The sequence below is a fragment of the Periplaneta americana genome, chromosome 2 (genome assembly GCF_040183065.1).
Source record: "Periplaneta americana isolate PAMFEO1 chromosome 2, P.americana_PAMFEO1_priV1, whole genome shotgun sequence".
In the NCBI taxonomy this organism is placed as follows: Eukaryota; Metazoa; Arthropoda; class Insecta; order Blattodea; family Blattidae; genus Periplaneta; species Periplaneta americana.
Genome location: NC_091118.1, coordinates 75247724 through 75269101, shown reverse-complemented (window position 1 = coordinate 75269101; position 21378 = coordinate 75247724). Strand labels below are relative to the sequence as shown.

The following is a 21378-nucleotide window of genomic DNA, read 5'->3' as shown; positions in this document are numbered from 1 at the left end:
GATAAGAGTAGGAATGAAAATGAAGAGGGATAATTGATGATATTCAGAAGAGGCAATTATTTTGGTTTGATCATATGACTAGAATGAAAGAAGAAAGATTCCCTAATAAGGTATTAAGATGGATACCGGTACCACCTCAGCAAAGATATCGAGGGTACCCATGACACAGCTGGAGTGATAGTGTTGACGAGGCTATGAAGACAAGAAAGCTGAATATTGAAGATTACCAAAATAGACAAAGGTGGCAACTGAGAACAGAGAGACGGCGACTGCTTTAGAAATCCGTAGAAGACAAAGAACAAATATATAAACAAAAAAGGCCTATGGTAGGAACTAATATCTCGTCCACAAACCATCAGCGTAAAAAAACTGCCCCATTTTGCGCACCATGATGTCCACCAGATCGTGGAACAGGTGGCTACCTCCTCCCATTCATCTAGAACTATCTCACAATTTGTCAGCTGTCTGAATGGGTCGCTGTCCTGCTCAGTTAGGTCGGGTGCACACACAATCAGATGCAGCGCAGCTCTTCGCGATAACTTTTTGCTTTATAGTGTCTTACAACACCTCGCAATTGCTTACGGCTGGGATTATGATGAACGTTCATTTGCATTATGTTACGTTGCATTCATCTGTATGTTGAACTTCTACCGAACGTTCAGAGGCTGTGTATTATGATAGACGTTCGTGACAACTATCACACTCTGCCAGCCATAATGAGTACTGAATTGCACACGCCAGTCAGTCAACTGTTTATGATAAACGTTGAATTTTATGGTAAATTTGTTTGAGACAACATAAATAAAATAGGCCTACCTGTATTACAAAAATATTTTACGACAGAATAATATGGAATGACGATAATGATAAAGAAATAATAATAATAATAATAATAATAATAATATAATACCACAGTCTAATAGATGGTTTGTGGACGAGATATTAGTCCCTACCATGTATTAGACTGTGATAATACTGCGTAACAAATTTTAACTTTTTTTCTTTTGCACTGGGCATGTGATACATGTTTTCTGTATAATTTGAACTTCCTGAATACGAATATGACAATAAAAAACAGTTGTTTGTTACAGTTTTTGAGAAATTTTCGAATTTGTATCTGTTCAAAATACTGCTTTATATAATGACAATAAGGTGAAATACTCACTGTTCAGAAGATTACAGCTTTCTTTTTCTGCATTTCTTTTTATAGTGGGCATCAGGTACATCCAACAATAGTTTGCTAGCATACTGGTACTCCACTGTCCTTGGTATCTTTATTCCATATTTGAAATTTCTTGATGAAAATGTTCACCATGCTCATCACTGAAATCTCCACAATTTTCGGGGAAAAATTCAAGATGGGAGTGACAGAAGTGAATTTTCAGGGACATATTACAACCCATAATTTCATACGCAAACAGTAAATTTTGCACTAGTTCTTCATAGGCTAGTTCTCACTTCTATGGTTACCCAGAAAATTTAATACAACCTCCTTGAATGCAATCCAGGCGGCTCTCTTCCTTCCAACAAAGATTCGAAGTGATTGTCTTCATTATTTCTCTAATTTGTGTTTCATTGAAAATTCCCTCTTTTATTTTTGAGTCATTAATAGTAGGAAATTTTTCCTGGATATGTTGAAATGCTTCAGTTTCATGAATCATCCCTTTAACAAAATTCTTCATTAACTCTAATTAATGTGTAAAGGGGATAAAATTACTTTACTTTAAGGTACAAGGGGTTGATGTACATTATTTTTCTTCCCTGGCTCTAGTGATTGTCGTATTGGCCATATTTTTATTTTATAATACTTATCTCGAGCACGACTGTCCCATTTTTGTGTAGCCTAATTGCATTCCAAGAAGCAATGCTATAACCTTCAAATCAGAATATACAGCTGTCATGAAACTTGCACAACTGTCGTGTTTGGGGTACACAGAAACCTCACAGAATCATTGAACATGAGCATGATTCATCAAAGGTGAATGTTTTCTGCGCGTTGTCACAACGAAAACTGTACGGACCTTTCTTCTTCATTGAGGCTACTGTGACTGGACATTCATATCTGGACATGTTGGAGCAATGGTTGGTGCCTCAACTTAGACAATATCTTGATGACGATTTCATCTTTCAGCAAGATGGGGCTCCGCCACATTTCCACAATGCAGTTCATGCTTACCTGAATACGGAGATGTCTGATCGTTGGATAGGAAGGGACAGATGTTTTATGACATGGCCACCAAGGTCACCCGATATGATTGCATGTGACTTTTTTCTATGGGGGTAACTAAAGGACTGTGTGTTTGTACCGCCTTTGCCACGTGATTTAGGGGAACTAAAAACCAGAATTCGAGAAGCTACCGCCACAGTCACAGAGGATATGTTGAAAAGGGTATGGGAAGAGTTTGATTATCGTTTGGACATCTACCGAGTCACTTGTGGTTCACACATTGAATCTCTGTAAGGTGTAAACAGAACTTTGAGAGTTTGACTTTAAACTGACGTGTGTTTGAAAGTGCTATCATTTGTAGTTTTTGTGTAATAAAACATTGAAAATGTCACCGGACTTTTAATATGCCCTGTATAAACCATTCGTACTTTGAATATTATCATTAAAGTACACTTTTAAAAAGTACACGTCTTACACAGAATACTAACACCACAGAAATCTCCTGGTAAACTGAAGCAATTTCATATGACGAACCTGTTTCTCCCCCTCCAAATGGAACCGAAATAGCAATAAAACAATTTCTGTTTCTAGAAGTGATTTTGACAGGATGGTGTATTGCAAACTATAAACTACAATAGTGTCATTAAATCTCACAGTGAAGGAAATACACATCTCAAGTAAAATCAGGTAAACTGAAGCGAATTCATGCTGTGAACCTGCCCCCCCCCCCTCCAAACAGATTCGTGAAAGGGCAATAAAATAATTTCCTTTTCTACAAGGCTTCTAACATGTTGGCCTACTTATACTAATATCGTTTTCACATAATGAGTCATTACATTTGTAAAACAAAATAGTTACATACGGTAATTTTTTAGTAAAATGCATAGAAAATGAATTATATTGTGCAACTCGAAAACCCGAACTGATGGAACATTTTCGTTGTTATTTTAGAATTCAGGAGATCGAAATTAGTAAGAATTTGTTAGTTTTATGTCTGGCGTATAATGATTGTTGACCAGTGAAAGTCTTTATAATAAAATTATTGTCTAAGGAACTATTTACCACAGTTTTTTTTTTTAAGTTTTTGTCTAACAATCTACAGCAGTGATGTGTAGATGCTGAGTTATTGGCAAATGGCAGGCTGGCTTGTAGTAGCACAGTAGACTGGCAGTGATTCGTGTAGGTTTTTGACGTTATACAGTACTGTATGTTGCTGACCACATTGGCGGTGTTATCATTAGTAAACATTATGGAGCCAATTGCTAGTAGTTCGAAACTGAAAACCCCTACTCCGTTATTCTGAACTGAATGAGGATTTTTATACCTATTTATGCAGACTAAAAATAAGCAAAATGCTTCATTTGCTGTAAAATTTTGAATCTGTTGAAAAATTCAACCTACGAAGTCACTATATCATCTATCACAGTAAGGATTATGATCAGTATGAAGATGAAGAACGTGTAGCACAAATTAACTGACTAAAGAAGGAAATAAACAACAAAGAAGTGTTATACTGACATATTCCAGTAGGATACTTATAATTTGAGGTTAATTAAATTAAATTTTGTAAATACATTATATTTCACCACCTCTTAGTACTTACAAGGGAATATCACTCAATGTTAAGAAAACTTTCAAACAATTTATACACCATTCGAAAGAGCATCCTGAAAAAATGATGAAATCTCTAATATTACATCCTGCGATGCACATATGAACGAGCTAGAGAGAATTAAAGAAGCTGGAGTGGGGGTCTCCGCCATCCTATGGGAGTCTATTATGTCTGACCTGGCGGACGTGAGGATTGAACAAATTTATTCTCCTGCGAATGATGATGAATGTTAACAAAAGAATGTTCGAAACACAAAAGTTTCTTGCACCAACTACACTGTACCAAAGAGAGTTATGACACTCACTTTCTTCCATATGAAATTCACATGTATTAATTGTCCTTCTAATACAATAAATTTTTTTGAAGGGGAATAAGCAGGAACTGTCACATTATTATTGAGTACAGTAAAACCTGTCTGAAAGACCCCTATGGAGAGATCACTCCTTCTAAAGACCGATTTTTTACAGAACCGAATTAAAAATCCATAAAACCAATGTAAATCACACCCCTTTTAAGAGACCATCTCTCTCCCCGACCACCGACCAGTGATTGAATAACCATTTCCTTCATTTTACCCCTTTTAAAAGACCATACTGTATTTAAAAAATTTACAATTTAGTATTTTATTACATTACTGTAGCCTAAATAAATTCCAAGAAATTCGTACAGTACTACAAGTTAAAATGATGTTTGGCAACGTTGTTAAGTGATACCGTATTCACATTGAATGCCCATTTCTGTCCTTAATCCCTTAAGGAATGTTGGGGATTGCTACGAAAAAGATACAATGATCACTTGCAAATGGCCTCTGAGGTATGACAAAGGGTTATTTGCACTGCTATTTAGCAGTTTCGTGAAAGGTAAGATTTCTCATGTTGTATTCTGTTTTTAATTTTCGTTTTGTACATTAAAAATCAAATCCTTACTTGTTAATTGCAGTGCAATAATTTATTTTTTCTTCCTCCTACCTATTAGAAAAATACGGTGATCAACCCACCGATGACGAGGATGAAGTCAAGAGAGAATTTCATTTCGAAAAAATGTGACTAGATCAAGCCTTATGTAATATTGAGTTATTTCAACAATCGGCACCACTGAAAGACTGTTTGAATCTAGAACATATAAATGAACTTCTTAACATGTTAAAGAATAGTTTTGAAAATGAGATTGTAAAAAGGAAATGTAAAAAACTTAATCAGAGCTCAATTTATGATTTTGTGAAAGGGGAATCAAAGGAGAAAATTGGAAAAATAACGTGAAATAAGAAATAAAGTTTTGATTTCAAGCTTTTATTATTAGCAATATTTTCCACGTTTTTATTTGATTGACATAGAAACGTTTTAACCCACTATTTGTGTAAAATAACTCCCACTATTTCGTGACCAACCCTCTGAAAGATCAGTTTTTCATGGAACCAGCAGTGGTCGTTTAATACAGGTTTTACTGTACATGTTTGATTTTGTTTTTTATGATGCGAGGATTGAACAAAGTCATTCTCCTGTGAATGATGACGATTGTTAACAAAAGAATGTTCGAAACATAAAAGTTTCTTGCACCAACTACACTTTATCAAAGAGAATTGATGACACTCACTGTCTTCCATATGAAATTCACATTTATCAGTGGCCCTTCTAATACAGTACATTTTTTTGAAGGGGAATATGCAGGAACTGTCACATTATTGTTGAATACATGTTTGATTTTATGTTTGTTTAGAGAATTTCATACGCATTCATTGTAATGTGTTTAAATTTCTCCCTCCCCCCTTCCAACGACTCACGCGCATGCTCACAATATAACAGCAGGTTGCAGTGTAAAATTAGCAGGATTAATACGTCCCAGAATTATGTTTCCAAGTTGATGTATAAATTGTTTAGATCTTTGCAAATCATTATTCTGTTTAGATCTTTGCTTAACATAGATTTGCTCACTCGCTACACTGTTTCATATTCTACCTCGCTCCCAATAGATCAAATGTAATAGACTCCCATTAGATGGCAGAGACTCCCACCCCTACCTCTTTAACTCTCTCTAGCTCGTTCATATGTGGATCATAGGATATAATATTAGAGATTTCACCAATTTTCAGGATCTCTTTCGAATGATGTATAAATTGTTTGGAAGTTTTCTTAACATTGAGTGATGTTCCCTTGTCAAATAAATGATTCGTAAATATTATAGGTGTCTGTAAAAATTAAAATAAAAAAAGTCTGAATTATTTGAAGTTAGAGACGTTTACAATATATATATATTTTTTTATTATTTTCAGGACAATGAAATTATAAACAATGCTCCAGCTGTCCGCCTCTCCTACAGAATTTCTTTGTAAATAGCTAAAGAATTACTAAGTTCTTCAGATGGAACTTTCATCAAGGAATTTTTGAAAATGACAGCAAAAGAATTTAGTCCAAATCTGGTAAAACAGTTTGAATCAGTTAGCCTTTCAAGACTGACTGTAAGTCGTCGAATTCAAGATATGAATGAGGATCTACAAAACAAACTTAAAGGATTATGCCATGATTTTATTTCATATTCACTTGCCTTGGATAAACATACTGATGTAACTGATGCAGCACAATTTGCCATTTTCATTCGAGGGGTGAACCAGAATCTCCGAGTCACGGAAGAACTGTTAGACCTTGTACCAATGCAAGGCACCACAACTGGTTCAGATATTCTCGCCTGTATGGAAGAATGCGTGAAAAGCTTCGCTCTCCCATGGAATTTGCTTGTCAGTGTTACTACAGATGGAGCACCTGCAATTGTTGACAGCAGGAATGGGCTCTTAGAACTTCTTAACAACAAACTGAAAAACCTTAAGTTAAACGTTAATTGTGTTTATATTCATTGTATTCTACATCAAGAGAACCTTTGTGCGAAAAATGTAGCCTTCAAAAACGTTATGGGTGTAGTGGTGAAAGTCATAAATGTCATTAGATCATCTGCGCTCAATCATAGTCAGTTTAAGGCACTACTTGACGATCTTGATAGTGAATATGGTGAATACTATTGTAAAGTGCAATGGTTTAGTAGAGGAAAAGTTCTTGATTGATGTTTTGAACCTCGAGAAGAAATAGCTTTGTTCATGGAAATGAAAGATGAAGCCATACCAGAACTTCGAAGTAATAAGTGGGTATGCACTTTAGCTTTTATGGCTGATGTCACTGGTGATTTGATTGAATTGATTACTTCTTTACAAGGAAAGGGTGAAATGGTATTTCAACTCTATAATAAAGTAGTAGCCTTCAAATTGAAACTGCACTTGTGGCGATGTCAGCTCAGAATCAGGAACATTTCACACTTTCCAAAACTAGTCAGTGTTAGTAATTTGATGGAAGATTCATATTATGAAGACTTTGCTAATATGGCAGACACTCTCCATGTACAGTTAGAATCAAGATTTCAAGATCTTCGGGCTCTTGAAACTGACTTCAACATATTTGCAACTCCATTTTCGATTAATGTTGATGATATGCCTCCAGAATTTCAGTTAGAACTTATAGATCTCCAGTGTGATAGGGAACTGAAGAACAAATTCATTACAAAGAGAAATATATCAAATTTCTATGAAAATTTCCCTCGTGTTAGATTTCCCTTTCTTTACAGACTTGCTGGAAAAATGTTGAGTACCGGTATGTTTGGATCTACATATGTATGTGAGAAGCTCTTCTCAGTAATGAAGTTATGGAAGTTCGGTAACAGAAATAATCTATCAAACCTGAAACTCAAATGCGCTGTGAGAATACATTCAGCCCAAAACATAACACCCAGCATAGAAAAACTTGTTAAGAAAACATGCAAGTTAAGTGAATATGTCTTCAATTGTTTTTATCTAAATAATTCTGGCCTTTTATAAAATAAAACTGATCAACGAATTCATATCACACATTATGGGAGTAAAAGAAATTTATATTGAAAACTTGTTAATAAAACATCATCATCATCATCATCTTCCTAGAAGGACTGTTTCAGTCTGCAAAAGTTTTCCCGCCATCTCTTCACAGGGCGACCCAATGATCTTTTCCCTGTTGGTCTGTACTTCAAGATCACTTGAGGAATCCTTGTTTTAGGCATACGCTTGACATGGTGAAGCCAGTTGTCTTGATATTGATGAATATACTGCAGTACAAGTTCCATTCCCAGTACTTGTAGGATGTCTTCATTTCTTTTATGGTCCCAATTAGTGTATCCTGCTGTTCGGTACATAAACTTCATTTCACTGGCAGTAATTCTATTTTTATCGCTTTTTCGTAAGATCCAAGCTTTGCTGCCTTAACAGAGGACAGGTCTTGCTAAGATTTTGTGCAGACGAATGCGGGTATGTTTCTGGACTAAAGGTTTCATTATACTGTTGATAATGCCTGCAGGTTTATTGAATTTAAAATTTTTTTGTGAGATATCTAGATGCGGTAGAAAGGAAAGCTTGAAACCAAGATAATTGAATTCATTAACTCTTTCTAAACTGTTACCATTTATACAAATTTTGCTTTGTACAGGTTCTTTGCCACAGAATGCCATTATTTTTGTTTTTTTTTCCCCGTAGATCTTTCCATGCGATATTTATCAGCTATTAATTTTAAACTATAGACTGATCATTGTAAATCATCTTCTCAAGTAGCTAGCAAAACCAAATCATCTGCAAAAGTCAGTATGTCCAGACACAAATTTCGATTTATAGTTATATGACCATTTCTTGAGTTTCTAAATTCATGCACTATTGCATTCACATAAATATTAAATAAGAGGGATGAGAGAGGACATCCTTGTTTGACACCGGTAAAAATTTCCGTCCAATCAGACATTTTCGTATCAATTTTGACAAATGAAAGTTTCTTTGTATAGATAAAAAATATTTTCAGATATTTGTTGTGGAATATTATCACATACTACTATTTCTATAAATTTGTTGCAGTTTTCAAATACATGAACAAAAGCTTTCTTGAGATCAATAAATGTAATATGAGGAGCGTCATTTCAAAACGTATGAAGTCCACTAGTGCACGAAATTAAATTCGTTACTTTCTATTCCTTTATCTTTCTTGCTGTGAAGTTTGATGGTTCCAAGTCGTCATATTTGTAAACTGTGAAACAAGTACTTAAAAATGGTTTTGTGTAATGTATTGAAAACTTGTACGGTTTACGAGTAATTCAGTTTTTTGTCATTCGTGTAAAAAAAATTGTATGTTGGACGTAATATGATTTGAAACGATGCTCCTCATTATGTGTTTCTATATTAAATTCCCGACGTTTCTCTATCAAAAGTTAATAAAACATATAAGTAACAATGTCTGCAACTGTCAATTACAGTTTGTATTGTTATAGAACAGTTTCTTTAATTACACGTTTTCTTTTATAAAATATAACTGATATAATTAACGCACAAGTTATCTTAGTGTAAATTGAAAAATGCCACTAGTCCGCATGACCTGAGACCATAGGGAATGATAAGCCAATCTGAACCTGTTTAGGCTGTGTACTGGCAATGTTACTCTCAGGCTTGCCCCAGCGATCAAAGCTTGCAAATCATTGACCTACAGTGTATTTGAGTGCCTGCTTTGATTTTTTTTTGACTGAGTGAAGAAAATTTTGTCACAGTTATATAAAACAGGCATTATTCTTCTCCGAAAGTCTCACAAACTGCTTCATAAGACATAGTCTTATGTGTAAGGATTGTAACAACACTTTGGTGTGGTCAATTAATGGTTTTTGAATAATGTGTAAATGTTAGCCTTCTTGACCATTCTTTTCTTCTCCAGTAAGGAGACCTGTCTCTACTGTCTCATTCACACAAAATTCGCGGATTCTTTTTTAAGTCATTTTGTTGATCCAATAAAAAAATAATAAGATAATTTCCTCAAACTGACTGCTTATGATCTGATGGCTGTGAACAGCACTTCAAACAGAAATACATGCTTTGCTACATTACAACAGTAACCGGTATTTCAATAAATTGGCATTTCATTGCCACCTCACATGGCAAGGGTGCTGTAGATGGTGTAGGTGGGTGTTTGAAAAGAAGGTTACAGGAAAATCTTAAAGCAAGACAAGTTGATCCAACCAATATAGAGGAGTGAAAAGAAGGTTACAGGAAAATCTTAAAGCAAGACAAGTTGACCCAACCAGTATTGAGGAACTGGCTAACTATGCAGCAAAAGTGTCCAAGCATTTCTATACTTTATGTTTCTACTGAGGTTATTGATGGATGAAAGTCAAAACTTGATAAAATATGGAACACTAGTGTTCATAATATTCCAGAAACTCGAAAAGCTCTCTGTTTATTTTATTGAAATACTTGCGAGAATGTATCTGTTAACACAGACTATGCCCTTCTCATATTAGTTCTGCAGTTTATTATGACGTCCATGACAGTGGAATGTCAGTTAAGGAATTATTGTAAGAATATTATCGTCTTTCTAGGGAAGACTGCACTACCACCAGGCAATGCGACGAAAATTACGATCCTTCAAGGAAAATTACTAGTGAGGAAACTCCTGAAAGTCAAAATTACGACATATTGTTCACAGGAAAGAGCAATCTGACACAAACTCGTATCACAGGTGACAGTTTATGTACTTGTAATATTTGTGGGAAGAGTTTTGGTTGTATGGGAGAACTCAAAAGTCATTTATGCATTCAAGAGCAGTTCCAGTGTGATGTGTGTGGTGAGTGTTTTATAGAATCGACAAACCTTTATATACATGCATTGCAACATAAGGATAAGAATCTTTTCAAGTGCAACGTTTGTGGAAAATGTTTTTCACAATCGGGAAATCTGAAAACACATGTACGACTACACGCAGGGGAGAAACCATTCAAACGTATTGCCTGTGGGAAGTGTTTTTCACGTTCGGGTAGTCTCCAAATGCATTCACGCTTGCACAATGGGGAGAGGCCCTATAAATGTCATGTCTGTGGTAAGTGTTTCTCACAATCTGGAAATCTTAAAATTCATTCACGTCAGCACACAGGGGAGAAGCCATTTAAATGCGATGTCTGTGGTGAATGTTTCTCGCATTCAGGTAGTCTGAAGAGACATGCACGCCGTCACACGGGGGAAAAACCTTTTAAATGTGATGTTTGTGGAAAGAGTTTTACCGAATCGGGAAGTCTCAATATTCATGCACGCCTACACACAGGCGAAAAACCTTTCAAATGTGATGTTTGTGGAAAATGTTTTTCAAAATCCACAAGTCTCAAAACACATGCTCACCAGCACACAGGCGACAAGCCATTCAAATGCCACGTCTGTGGGAAATATTTTTCTAGTGTGGGAAGTCTTAAAACACACACACTATTACATAATGAAGAGATGCCATTAAAATGTCAAGTTTGTGGTAAATGTTTCTCACAAGCGGGAAATTTGAAAAGTCACGCACGCTTGCACACAGGCGAAAAACCATTCAAGTGTAATGCTTGTGGTAAGTGTTTCTCACATTCAGGAAATCTCAAAATTCATGAACGCCGTCATACGGGGGAAAAACCTTACAGATGTAATATCTGTGGTAAGCGTTTCGCAGAATCTGGGAACCTCAGTATTCATATGCGCCAACATACAGGAGAAAAGCCTTTCACATGTCATATTTGTGGAAAAAGTTTCTCAAAAACGGGAAATCTCAAATCTCATGTACGTCAGCATACAGGCGAGAAGCCTTTTAAATGTAATGATTGCGGAAAGTGTTTCTCAAAAACAGGAAATCTGAAAACTCACGCTCGCCAGCATACTGGTGAAAAACCTTTCAGATGTCTTATATGTAGCAAGAGTTTCTCAGAATCGGGCAATCTCAAAACTCATACACGTCTACATATTGGTGAAAAACCATTTAAATGCCATGTTTGTGGTAAGTGTTTCACGCATTCGGGAAGCCACAAAGTCCACGAACGGCGGCACACTGGAGAAAAGCCTTATAAATGTAAAGTCTGTGGTAAATGTTTTACGGAAACAGGAGGCCTTAATATCCATGCACGACAACATACAGGAGAAAAACCTTTCAAATGTGATGTCTGTGATAAGTGTTTCACGTATTCAGCAAGCCTTAGATACCATGTGCGGTTGCACGAAGGACAGAAACCATTGAAATGTGAAAATATTTAATTTTGAAGAAAATTGAATATCCATGCTTCTCAGTGTTTAAAACTCATGTGATGACTTGTTACTATCAGTTTCTTACTGTATTTATAAATTTTTTATTTATGAACAAATAAAGAAATCTTTCTATAACACTTTTGTTGAATTTCTCGTTCATATAGAAAAATTCCATCAACTTTAAGCGAGCAATCTGTGGCTGGTGACCTAAACTCACGGTTTATGTTATTGTCTTGAGCTACTAGTGTAAATAACATTTCTATTTACAGGCTGTTCTAAAATTCTATTCCCAAACTTCTAGGAATTATGAAGGAGACCAAAACAATTATTTTTTTGTTAAGTATCCATGGGTCGGAAACTCATATTGAGTGAATACTGACCATGCTCAGATGAAATACTAGATCGAAGGAAGTTACTTTTTTTATATTAATTGTGATTATAAATGTTCAGTTAATCACAAAAATGCTCAATGTTATCAGTATCACCATCAGCCTTATTGCTCAGCTGGAGGTGACACAGTGGATTATCCCGCATTCGTTGGAACATGTGAGATGTGTCCTGTATTGATTGTGGCCATTGCAAGAATCTGTGGAACAAGTACTATCTCCAAGCTAAGAGTGGAAGAATACACCATGGTTTTCATGTAGTCCTACAAAAGTCTAATGAGGAGGGATCTGGGTAACTTATAGGCCAATATACAGGTCCTCCCCGACTGATCCACTGATTGTCGAAAGTGTTGGTTATTATTAGAGTCCTGCTTTTCGTTACCTAGAGACTCCGAGCAGTCTGCAATAGTAGGAGTACATAGCGTGCTGTACACACTTAGGTCTGGTGTTCAGTGAACATGCCAAAACGAAACAAAGCTAGGCACTCAGATATCAGTGCTCTAAAAGAAGGATTTGGTACCAGTAGCGATTTCGTTAGGAAAGGAAAAAATGTAGCCTATTGTATCAGAAAGAAGGAACATTTTAGTTGAGATACTTCAATGTTTAATCACTCATAATATGTAGAGACTCGTAAAGCAAATAGTCAGTGTAAACAATTTTGTTCCCTTACTCTGATTTATTTTATTACTGTAATTTCCACCATTTATTTATTTATGCATAGGCTGTGTCCGGTTGCAGTGTTCATGTGTTTAATTGATTTCTGTGATCTGGCATTACAGACGGTAATGCATGGACACAAAGATACCTACAAACATTTATAAATTAACAAAAGTTGAAATACCAGGGCCGAAATATATTTTACATATTTCAATATTAGTTCATTGTCATTTTGATAAAATATTACTACCAGTATTTATTTTAAAAAGTCAGTTTAAAAACTGGTACAGGTATTAAAAACTCTGTTAATAGGAGAAACACATTGGGTTTTAATTTTTGGATGAAACAACAATGTACTAGTATGCCTATATAGACTCTATATGCATTTTACTTATTGTGAGAATAATCTTCTGTTGCCCGTAAGGTGGCTTTAAATAAATATTTAGTTTGTTATTAAATTCACGTGTCAGTATATTTTGTACGTGAATACTATTATCAGTGTTCAGTGCCTATATTATTTGCAGATGACACAAGTATAGTAATTACAGCCAATTTTCAACAGAGGAAATTCTCCTCAAAATATGTGACTGGTTCTCAGTCTGTAAATTAGTATTAAACTGTAACAAAACTAACATAATTCAATTTAAATCCTGTCCAAATTCAACCTCAAGTGCAATAATTAACAATAGGTCCCTAATAGAAAGAATAACAACCAAATTTCTTGGCTTAAAAATCGATAATGTGTTAAATTGGAAAAATTATATTAAAGACATTACCTCCAAACTAAATTCAGAAGTTTCGCTATTAGATCTTTACAAAATATAGTAAATAGCAGTACTTTAAAAACAATATACTTTGCGTACTTCTACTCGATAATGAGTTTTGGAATAATATTCTGCGGAAATTCCACAGATAGTACCAGTAACAGTATATTCCTACTACAAAAAAAGAGTAATTAGAATAATATTAGGTGCCAAATCTAGGGAATCGTGTAGGGCTATTGTAAAAAACTACAAATAATGCTTATGGCTTGTCAGTATATTTTTTCATTAATAATCTTCCTCGTATGTAATCGTGAAAACTGTGTAACTGATTCAACCGTTCATGGCATAAATAAGTGTAAATAGTGACTTTCATACTCCATCAGCAAGTCTATCGTGCCATCAAAAAGGAGTGCATTACATGTCAGTAAAAATTTTTAATAGCCTCCCTATGGATGTAAAAAATGATACTCAAAACATAAGATTATTTAGGGCCAAATTAAAGAAATAGCTAATTTCTCACGCCTTCTATTCTGTAGTTGAATTCATGACATTCAACAATGCTTCATGAAATTGGTACCAGTACTAAAACTTTGTGTTGTACTAATAGACTATATTGTAAACCTCTTCTATATATATTCAACTAGATTGTGACTATAAATTAAGACTTTATAGTAGTATTAAGTTTTTTGACTTGTTCCATATTCTAGCTGTGAAGAATTGTATGAATACAATGGAATGTTAATAAATACAATACAATAGGAATAAGAAGATGTAAACACACGAAATGGAGTGGGGAGACGAGTCTCAGCTCCGATCCAAGTAAAGCTAGTCTGATCCATGTACACCTAACCTGTGCTTAAAGTAACCAAACACAGGACTCTATTTATTGCTTAACGAACTGGCTCTGCAAAGTGAGCTGGTTATCATCAATGTAGCTGTCTCTCCCAGTCGATTGTATGCATTGCAGAAAACGTGCGATAATGAGAACATCTTTGTTCAGGGAAATGTTTGCAATACATTCTCTGGACTCTTCGACCATTACCTTCAGCTGTGCTAGAAACAAAGTGCATATCCCTTAGTTTCTTCCACGTTTCTTCAACCCTGACTTAGTTACTAATGCACATATTGTTTACTTTTGTATTATTTTTTAAGTTGGTTATTTAACGATACTGTATCAACTACTAGGTTATTTAGCATCAGTGAGATTGGTGATAGCGAGATGGTATTTGGCGAGATGAGGCCGAGGATTCGCCATACTTTATCTGACATTCACCTTACGGTTGGGAAAACCTTGGAGAAAACCCAACCAGGTAATCAGCCCAAATGGGGATCGAACCCGCATTCGATCGCAACTTCAGACCAGCAGGCAACCACCTTAACCGACTGAGGCACGCCAGTGGCTTCTGTTTACTTAAGTCAGTATGTAATGTCTAGGAGTATGACATAACAGCGTAATATGTACACCAAATCAGCATTTAGTGTCATGATTTGCAAACAGAATGATGTGTTTTGGTTTCTTCCACTGTCATATTTCACCTGTGCATGCTCAGTATTCGCTCAATATGGGTCTCTGATCCATAGTTATTTAACAAGAAATATTTGTTATGGTCTCCTCCATCAACCCTAGAAGTTTAGACATGGAATTTTTAAACATCCTGTTGTTTTGGAACATACCAAACATCATGTAGGAGTTTGAAGCAGAAAACATTTTCTCTGTATTGTCTGCTTGTAATTGTAAATTAGTAGTTCCCTTTTTAAGTGCAACTAAAACTTTTTCCTCCTGTTTGAATATTGCATGTACCATCAAATTCTTTAAGATCTATAAATTAATATTCTGTTATGTGCGTCATGCTTTGTGGAGCCATTATCTATCCACCATACTGATTCTTCCTCAGCTCTGTATGCTTTATCAGAAATAGACAATAAAGCTAGGCTCACTATCTGTTTATTTTGATCACTGTCTGTAGCTTTGGCTTTTGATGGCTTTCTATCAGCTATTCACTTGAATTCTCTTACCCAGTGCCCTTCATGCTTGCAATAGCTGCAAACATCTAACTTCTTTGATTTCTTGTAGCTCTCTTTCTTTTCATTTCCTTCATATCTTTCTAATTTTACTGTTAAAACCTCTTATGATCTTTCACATTTTTTTAAGTTTTAAAAATGTACCTTTCAAGTATAGTATATAACTGAGTTAGCACATGATCATGGTTCTTCAGATTTTACTCATTTTCCATCTATTATAATATGTAGGGTTTGGAATTGATTGGATTACATCAGCTTCTTGTCTATGAGGATGGCGTGAATATGTTAGGAGAAAATTCACAAATGATTAGGGAAAACACGGAAATTTTACTTAAAGCAAGTAAAGCGTTAGGTTTGGAAGTAAATCCCAAAAAAAACGTATATGATTATGTCTCGTGACCAGAATATTCTACGAAATGGAAATATAAAAATTGGAGATTTATCTTTTGAAGAGGTGGAAAATATCAACTATCTTGGAGCAACAGTAACAAATATAATAATGACACTCGGGAAGAAATTAAATGCGGGATAAATATGGGAAATATCTGTTATTATTCGGTTGAGAAGCTTTTATCATCCAGTCTGCTGTCAAAAAATCTGAAAGTTAGAATTTATAAAACAGTTATATTACCAGTTGTTCTGTATGGTTGTGAAACTTGAACTCTCACTTTGAGAGAGGAACAGAGATTGAAGGTGTTTGAGAATAAGGTTCTCAAGAAAATATTTGGGGCTAAAAGAGATGAAGTTACAGGAGAATGGAGAAAGTTACACAATGCAGAACTGCATGCATTGTACTCTTCACCTGACATAATTAGGAACATTAAATCCAGACGGTTGAGATTGACAGGGCATGTAGCATGTATGGGCGAATTCAGAAATGCATATAGAGTGTTAGTTGGGAGGCCGAGACATAGAAGGGAGGATAATATTAAAATGGATTTGAGGGAGGTGGGATATGATGATAGAAACTGGATTAATCTTGCACAGGATAGGATCGATGGCGGGCTTATGTGAGGGCGGCAATGAACCTGCGGGTTCCTTAAAAGCCGTTTGTAAGTAAGTAAGTATTGTAATATGTATTGCACCTTCATGGTAGTTCTAAAAAAAATCTTCGATTTTGTGCTTCAATAGCAGCCAGTCTTGCTCACAACTAAGTAACTTAATGTGTTTTACTAAATCTATTTTCAAATTGAGCTATGCAATATTGACCACAGACTTACTGCTAGTATTATTAAGAACTTATACCTGGGCCTATAAGCTATTAAAGTTTAAATGAAAAATTCATGTGATGATCTGTTAATATAAGTTCTTTAATGTACCGTACTTACAAATTCTTGAATCATAAACAAATATCGGATCTATCTATGACAACCTTCCTTTGTTATACAGTATTGAACTGTATTGGGTCACCTTTAACCGAGATTCGGCCGTAAACCCTTGATTAATGATGATAACCTCGTTGGAAAGGAGGGAGTTAACAATACCAAAAAATTAAACATTTACCTTAACAAGAATTTATTACAATAAAATAAGGTAATAACAATAAATAGAAATTGTTAAGAAGACCAAGACATTCAATTTTGAAGTTGTAGTGCCTTGAGAAGAAGAAGAATAACAATAAATAATGCCATTAAAATTAGTTACATTAAATTTGGTTGATTAATATGTATAAGTAAACAGGTATAAAGAAATCACAGCAATGGGACTAGATAATTAGTAACAAGAGTTGGAGTGAAGCTCATAGAACAAATTATATGACCGGAAGGTAACTAGTAGTGATGCGAAAACAGAAAATGACGAAAAGGGAGAGAAAAAGCAACTTCATTCACTCTCATTCACTATTACAAAACCTTTAATAATAATGTGAATAAGCTAATCGAGACATAAGATGATAGAACAGAAACTTACAAAATTCCAAAGAATCGATAACGTATTCACATACCATTCACAATCACTATGAATGGCAAATCAGTCCACACATACATATTCATCGTCCCACAGTGACTTCCAAATAAATATATATAATACTGAATAGATGAGGTACTGAACCCAACATGAAAACATTATCCATACATATATGTATCAAAGTAGCGGATGAGGGTGAAGCCATCATTACATGAAATAACCAATGCAATTAACTAAACCTGAAATAATAATCTTGAAAAATCAAACAATCAAATGAAAAAGATACCGGTAATGAAAACTAGAATAAATATGTATCTCTCTCTTTAAGTCAAATATCACATCTCACAATATCTCATCCTGACCAAACCGCCCAGCCATCACCAAACCACCAGAATCAGCCATCTCAAGCAGTCCTTGATCACGATCACTCGAGGCAGAGCACTCCTATAACCAGTCCATCTTGCTCTCTCTCACCAACTACCCAGTCGTGTCACTGACTCATACTCTCACTGACGTCCCATCTCAGACTGTGTAACTCACTGGCCGCTTGCCGAGTCACTCTACTCGCCATCAGCCAAAACCCGACCAATGACAAATGGAAAGAAATTTTAAATTTAACCAGTCAGAGAGACATTATGAAACGAACCAATAATCAACAGAATACACCCGGAAATAAACTCATTCTCCACATATGTATAGTAAAATGAAACAAGAGAAATTAAATAAAAACAAGGTTAGGTAAAAGACATCTAGTGGAAAAGAAAGAAAATAAGGAAACCAGCCATGAAGGATAGATGAAAAAAAAATCAATAGGCCTACTACGGAAATAGAATGAAAAGACAGGGTGATAAAAAAATAGTGGCACAATATTTTTCTCTTCCTGTCTGCCTGTCTCTCTTGTCAAAAAGTTTGTAACTTTATCACTAGGCCTACTGGTACGATAAGACCTATGCTTTTTTTTTTTTTTTGCAGCTTTTGAGGTCTCATTTCCTACAATAGATTGAAATAATTTATTTTCTTATTACACAATTCTCAAGAAGAGAAAAAGAAATAGGTTAGGTCACTGGCTGAGAAGAAACTGCCTACTGAAGGATGCACTGGAAGGAATGATGAACGGGAGAAGAGTTTGGGGCAGTTTAAGATATCAGATGATAGACGACATTAAGATATATGGATCATATGCGGAGGCAAAGAGGAAGGCAGAAAATAGGAAAGATTGGAGAAAGCTGGGTTTGCAGTTAAAAACCTGCCCTTGTACAGAACTATGAATGAATGAAATGAATTACACACTTTCTTTTGGTGGTGATTTTGATAATACCTGTCGTGCACGAGCAGTAGCTTTTCTAAGTGAACAAGAATTTTCGTATGCTACTGAAGGTGTTTGATTTTGAAGTGCCATCCTTTGTTTTTTTAGTGCTCTATGCCTTGAAAAGTGTTCCTTTGCTTTCCTTCTTTCTTGTTTAATTATTTTCCTTTTTATGTCATTCAGTTGAGCTAGTTCTTGCCTTTCTCTTATCTTTTTCATAATTGTTCTTGTTTTTCCTTGTATTCAACACATTTTTAACTTATGCCACCAACACCTCATTCATTCTGCTCCAGATAATGGTACAGCTGCAAAATATATTAAGAATTCAGAATTATTTTAAAACTGTGAAATGGATGCTAAAAGTGAAATAATTTTGCATATTTCTTCAACTTTTATACTTGTATGAAAAGTTCTTGTCATTTTTTATGTTATTGGAGGTTAAGTGTAAAAAAAAATACCAGTATGGTATTGTATTTTATCGAGTTCATATTGTAGCTTATTTTTGGAACGGTTTTGTTATATCTTTCTCATATTCTAATTTAGGTCTGGACACAACTGCGCATAGAGTAGGTCATTGGTAACAGACGTTACAAAAATTGAAGCTTAAATTAAAATGCTTGGGTTATGTACAGAAGCTCAAATCAATGTCCTTAATAGTTTATTTAATAATTTGCGAATAAATTACATTTTTTTTTGTTTGTTTAAAGCAAATATGACATTAAGATAAGCTTTTTCATGTTTTGGTCACTCATGTTACAACTTAACCTAGGCCTATAATTTTCAAAATTCGACAAAAAGTATAGTACAAATTCAACTTAACCTTGTGTTCACTTACCTCATATATTTGTTAATATCCTTCACTAAGAGTGTTTCTTCTATTTATTATAAAAATGCTTGGAAATATACAATAAAAATACACAAATATAAATGCTAGGACTATTTGTACAGATTATAAAGTTTCACATATAAAAGACACACAAATGCTTTGTGTAATCTCTATAATTTTGTGCTACCAATATTCTCTCAAGTTTTTACCTTAAGGAAATTAAACTTTTGTTGAAATTAATTTGCTTTAAAATGTTAAGAGTTTTGTCCTATTTCTCATGGACATACTCTATTGGGATTTGCCTTAACTTCTTTTATAAATCTAACTTTGTTTTTTAGCAAGTAGCAAGTAGGTCTTCCTCTTGCTGTCACACATGATTGCTAGAGACAGGTACTTACTGAGTGACCTGTATTTGTTTTCAACAGGATTGGCAGATGGTTTTTTTAAAACCATCTGCCCACTGGGGTTTTTCATTTTTATGGGGGAGGGGGTTTCGTGTTACCGCTATTTACATTTATCCATGTAAAAGTGTTAGTAAAAACTAATTTTAGTTTTTAGATGAACACTTTTTAAATATAAGAATGGGTAACGGAGCAGTACTCTGAGTTCCTGGCTGGAGTTTTGGCATTCATCGTCAAGGACACTGAGGTATACCCGTCTATCTTATTTCATGAAAATGCAGTCTTAAGAATTTTACCAAGTAAATAGTGGAAAATTGTGGGCCAAAAAAACTGAAAAGATGGAAGTGATAGAGGCAAACAAACTGCCCAACGGATTTTGCTCGTTTTACTCTGTGTTAAACACATGTCCGAACAGTCCTGCTACAATTGAAAGACTTTTCTTGACACTTGGAATCGTCTGGACAAAATTGCAGAACAGATTGAGTGTGGAAAAGGCCCAGAAACTCGTCAGCATATACTGGTATCACCATGACAAGAATCTGTACGAATGGGATTGGTGACTTGCAGTTAGTGGTTAGTGGCAGTGTCGATATTCAAATTAAGTGTTGCATTTGCCTTTGTATGTCACATAAAAATCTATTAATTTTTTCTTTTTTGCAAACTTGTTTGAAATATGTGTTATTCCAATACAATAATTTAATTATTACATTGGTTACTACTTTGTAAATTCTAAGAATTTTTGGTGGATTCTTCAACTAAATATTAAACTAATAATAATTAGGCATTTTAATAAATGCTTACAATAATAAATTAAATTTGGTACTGATATACTATTATAGAATAGGCACCTACTTAATAATGATCTGCACAGTATAAAATATGTGTGCTGGTTCGAGTCCTCATGGGGGAAGAAATTTTCTCATGAAATTTCGGCCAGTGTATGGGACCAGTGCCCACCCAGCACTTGGGGAGCTACGATAAGTAGCAGAATCTGGTTGCGAAAGCCAGCTATAACGGCTTGGAGGAATCATTGTGTTAACCACACGATACCTCCATTCTGGTTGGATGATTGTCCACCTCTGTTTCGGCATGTGGACGTGAGGCCAGCAGCCAGCTGGTCGGTCTTGGCCCTTCATGGGCTGTAGCGCCATGGATTTACTTTTTACAGTATAAAATAATAAAAAAAATGATTGGAATTGTTAATAAAAGAAGATTTTATACCACTTACAGCTTTATTTGAATACTTTTT

The 21378-nt window shown here is 35.0% G+C and overlaps 1 protein-coding gene across 3 annotated transcripts in view; it reads left to right on the top strand.

Annotated features, from left to right (window-relative positions):
* The window catches only part of LOC138694344 (uncharacterized), a 36651-nt gene extending 24877 nt beyond the window's left edge, over positions 1-11774 (top strand). For all 3 annotated transcript variants that reach the window (XM_069817970.1, XM_069817969.1, XM_069817968.1), the window contains exon 4: positions 6049-11774. In XM_069817970.1, the coding sequence (XP_069674071.1) occupies positions 6049-6108 (60 nt within the window). In that variant the 3' untranslated portion in view covers positions 6109-11774. The remainder of the gene's footprint in view (positions 1-6048) is intronic.
* The last annotated feature ends 9604 nt before the right edge of the window (positions 11775-21378 follow it).